This window comes from Nematocida minor (assembly GCF_024244105.1).
Source record: "Nematocida minor strain JUm1510 chromosome Unknown 7747, whole genome shotgun sequence".
Classification (NCBI taxonomy): Eukaryota; Fungi; Microsporidia; genus Nematocida; species Nematocida minor.
This window is the reverse complement of record NW_026250321.1, coordinates 1-4,134: the sequence shown is the minus strand read 5'-3', so window position 1 is coordinate 4,134 and position 4,134 is coordinate 1. Positions and strand designations below refer to the sequence as shown.

General features: G+C 40.6%; 4 protein-coding genes across 4 annotated transcripts; 2 read left to right on the top strand and 2 right to left on the bottom strand.

Annotated features, from left to right (window-relative positions):
* On the top strand, positions 1 to 427 carry NEMIN01_2460 (uncharacterized protein; the record flags this gene model as incomplete). Its single annotated transcript, XM_051478402.1, has 1 exon — positions 1 to 427. A coding segment is annotated over one exon (427 nt), but the record flags the coding sequence as incomplete, so codon positions are not given.
* A 619-nt stretch (positions 428 to 1,046) lies between these two features.
* NEMIN01_2459 (U3 small nucleolar RNA-associated protein 11) lies at positions 1,047 to 1,376 on the bottom strand (the record flags this gene model as incomplete). The annotated part of the gene is made up of 1 exon (XM_051478401.1): positions 1,047 to 1,376. The coding sequence occupies one exon, from the start codon at positions 1,374 to 1,376 to the stop codon at positions 1,047 to 1,049; it is 330 nt and encodes a 109-aa protein (XP_051334361.1).
* A 21-nt stretch (positions 1,377 to 1,397) lies between these two features.
* Positions 1,398 to 2,699, top strand: NEMIN01_2458 (histone acetyltransferase MYST2; the record flags this gene model as incomplete). Its single annotated transcript, XM_051478400.1, has 1 exon — positions 1,398 to 2,699. One exon carries the CDS (start codon positions 1,398 to 1,400, stop codon positions 2,697 to 2,699), a length of 1,302 nt encoding a protein of 433 aa, XP_051334360.1.
* Positions 2,700 to 3,000: 301 nt separating this feature from the next.
* On the bottom strand, positions 3,001 to 4,134 carry NEMIN01_2457 (uncharacterized protein; the record flags this gene model as incomplete). The annotated part of the gene is made up of 1 exon (XM_051478399.1): positions 3,001 to 4,134. A coding segment is annotated over one exon (1,134 nt), but the record flags the coding sequence as incomplete, so codon positions are not given.

The following is a 4,134-nucleotide window of genomic DNA, read 5'->3' as shown; positions in this document are numbered from 1 at the left end:
AGAAGACCAGGCTAAAAAAGAACAGGAAGAGCTAAAGAAAAAAGAGCAGGAGAATAAGCTAAAAGAAGAAAAAGAAGAGGAAGCATCAAAGAAGAATAAGCTCAGTGAGCTCGCTGAAAATATTAGCAAAAGTGAAATAGAAATAAAAGAAAAGGAGAAAGAAATAGCTGAAGAGAAAAAGGACATGAACAAAACTATGCTCAAGAAAATGAAAGAGGAAATAAAGAAAGAACTTGAAGAACTGCAGGGCAAAGAGATAGTTAGTAAAGCAATAGGAAAAGTAGAAAAACAAGAAAAAGAACCAGAATACGAAGATCCATTCAAAAGGAGAGACTTGAAAATATTAAACGGCCAAAAAAGAGTTGAAACTGCAAAGAAGAGTCTGGAGGATATAATCAGCCGAAATAAAGCCCAAAAAACTGTTTAAGAATAAAAAGCTGAATAAATAGTAAATATTCTAAATTTTCATGTTCTCTGAAAGAGACACTTTCATTTCCTGGCTATTTTGGTACTGATACTTTGTAAAACTGATTATTCTTCTTCGATACTTTTTATCTCTTACTTCTCTCTTTCTATGAGAAACTCTATCAAGATGCATTTTGTTACTGCCATACTTCTATCAGCTATTATCTATTACTGCTGTTACTAAAATAAAATTACTAAAATTACTTACACATAGTCTTCTGCAACATGAATTAAAAATGTCCATATTATCCTAAGTACATATTTTATTTTTATTTTGTCCATTAAAGGATAAGAATGCCAGAATAAATGCAAATAGAAAGCAAGCTTGCATTGTCTAAAACAGCCGCTAAAGTGTAAATAATTAAGAGCGCTGAAATGATTTTTGTATTTCTCATTTTTAAATAATCCCATCTTCTATTCGAGAATGGTCCAAGAGCATCAGCACAAATCACAGGCTTACAATTATCAGCATTAGCCAAAGTTAAGAGAAATACAAGCAGCACTGGTTAGCCATTTATCTTTTTATTCTATCAATAATTTTACCCAATATGTCCATCTGCTGTTCTGTCTATAATACGCGATTAGTCTGTGAATACGACTCTCTGCGAAACTGCTTTCTCTTCCTTTTTTTCTAGAGGGGCTTCTTCTGGAAGCAGCTCAAAAGGCTTGCTCTCTGCGAGTGTGTCTTTTTTTAGCAGCCGCACGCCATCTCTCTTGTACTTGTACATGAAGTACTGGAACTCGTCTGGATTGGCTTCACTTGCCAGCTTTTTTATTGTTTGTATTTTCTCTTCTCTTTCTCTTGCTAGCCTGCTCCTCGCCAGAAAGTGTCTTTTTTTCTCTAGGACACCCAGGCCCCTTCTCTCCTCCAGCTGTCCTCTTTCTTTGTAGTGGGTTTGTCTTTTTTTCATTGTTTTTTTACGAAAAATTCTATGAAATGTAGCAGATGTGCGAATGAAATAGAGTTGGGCGATGATTTGAGCAGGAAAGTAGAGCTAACAGGAGAAGAAAGCTCGGTGATGCTGTGCCCCCTGTGCAAAGTGTGCTATATCTGCTATACGCAGACAGAAAATGAGCCAGAGCGCTGCAAGCTGTGCGGATATCACTGCCACTCTGAGCACTCCGCAGAGATAAAGGAGAAAAAAGAGACAAAAGAGCACCAAAAAAATAACTGTAAAATAAACACAGTAGAGCCAACAGGAGAAGAGCACTGCATAAAATGCACAGAGCTGCACAGCAAAACATCCTTTGAGGCTCTGCTGGGCCCAGAGATTCCTGCGCTCGAAAGATACTCCGAAGATGCGAGCAAGGAAATGGCCAGAAGAATATCAGAAATTGTAAAAAAAAATAGCCCAAGATCAAAAAGCACAGAAGGAATAAAAACAGTGTTCCTGGGAGAGGTTGAAATGTCTCCCCTGTTCTCTTCCCCATACCCCGAGGAGTACGCCAAGTACCACACTCTCCACATATGCCACGGGTGTCTGGACTACTTTCCCACTAAATACATGCTGGAGAGACACAAAATCAAATGCAGCTCGATCTATCCCCCAGGCAGACTGCTGTACCTAGACGCAGAAAGAGTGGCTGTATTCGAGGTAGAAGGAGAAAAAGAGCAGAAATACTGCCAGAGTCTTTGTCTGCTGGCTAAAATGTTTCTGGACCACAAGACACTTTACTACGATGTCGAGCCGTTTCTTTTCTACATCATTGGAGAGATAAAAGACGGAGACTTTGTGATGCAGGGATACTTTTCCAAGGAAAGAGGAGAGGGAAGGAACAATCTTTCATGCATTGTCGTATTCCCCCCGTACAGAAGGCTGGGGCTTGGCTCGTTTTTGATCGATTTCAGCTACTATCTAACGAGAAAAACAACGCAGCCCCCGTACACCGCAGGGCCCGAACAGCCGCTTTCAGCAGATGGAGAAAGAGCATACTTTACCTACTGGTCGAACTGCATACTGAGATACGTCATACACAAAAGACACTTTGTCCCGAGCGAAGGATGCTTTGAGAACATATCTTTGCAGACGGGAGTGTGTAAAGACAGCATCAAGTGGGTGTACGGGGAACTGAACAAAAGACACAACAAAGAGCTCACGTGCTGCGACTTCATAAAGAACAGAGACATCATAAGAAAAATCAGAAGAATGAAAAAAGGATCGTCAATGGACCAGAGCGTAGAAAGTATAGATAGAAAAGAAGAAAAAGAAGAGACAAACAAACAAAACATTTAGGATAAAATAAATCATTAAAATATGCACTTAGAGACAAACACATTCACATATTCACAGCAGCACTGGAGAATAGCAGTCAATAGCAGCTTATTGGTAAATAGTAAATTGTCTTTGCTCCTAGTGGCTGCATCTTATTATTCTTGCTTCTTGGCTCATATTTCCACTGAGCATCTTTATCTTGTTCTACTTTACTTCCTATTTTTATTTTTTCCGTTATTTTTATTTGTAATTTTACCACGCAATGCAAATAAACATCAGATAAAAGTAGAATGAAAATTATTTACTCAATAGGTGCATTTTATTAGTAGCAGCCATTCTCTGATGCCAGCTGAGTAACACCCAATATCTTGGCAATCGCCTGGTAGTTGGTCCATCTGTTCTTAGCTGCTGCATTGGGACCCTTACCGCACTCAATGGCTCCATTGATCGCCTTTGTTGTCTCTCCAAAGTTGCTCAGTGGTGACTTTGACGTCATTACCTTTGTGTTCCAGTACCATATACTCGTAGCCGCTGCAACGCTCTTATCCGTAGCTACCTGATCAGGATTGGTGTACAGTCTGTCATCCTTGTAGATCGCATTGCTGGCATCCTTGTAGTTAGATGGCCATGTGAGCTGTATGTATCCTCTTCCGAAATAGTGCTTTCCCGGAGCACCAACCACAGTGCCGTTAGACTTATCTGCATTATCGTAGTTAGTGCATGGCGAAGATACGCATGCTTGTTCAACCAGTAGACTCAATCCCGCTGACTCGTGGTATATCTGAGCCAGGAACATACTCGTCTCATTGCTGTCCCATTTTGCGTTGTTTATCTGGTTTACTAATTCAGCTGCAAAATCAGGTTTGTAGTTAGCGCCGTAGTTGCATGCTGCCACGGTTTGTTTGATCTGATCAGTTGTCAGCTTAAATGTTCCTTTGCCTGCGCTAGAGGACGAGCTAGAGGGCGCTCCTGTGCTGGCGGGTGTGCTAGCAGGCTTAGTTCCCCCAGTGGAAGGTGCGCCCTTGGGTGCTGCAGGCTTTGCAGTTGGTGCAGCCATTGATGGGCTGAGCATTTTATCTGATGACAAGATCGAGTTGCTATTTGCATTTTGCAGTTTGTGCGAAGAAAGATTGTTCTTGAACTCTCCAGAGTCTATGGATACGGGCGTGGTATTTGGCTGGGTGCTGTTGTTTATATCAGGAGAGGAAGAGGTATTTGGGTTGCTGGGAATTACAAAGTCAATGTTATTTTTACCGTCTTCATTGTACTCTATGATTATGTTGTTAGACTCAGTGCTTTTACTTCCTGACTGCCCAGCTGGCTGGCTGTTCATTTGGTTATTGTTCATATCTGTTGTATCTTGGTTTTTATTTTGGCCATTTCCTGTCTGATTATTTCCCATTGTATTGTTATTTTGATCAACTGGCTGATTATTCATCTGATTACCTGATGAACT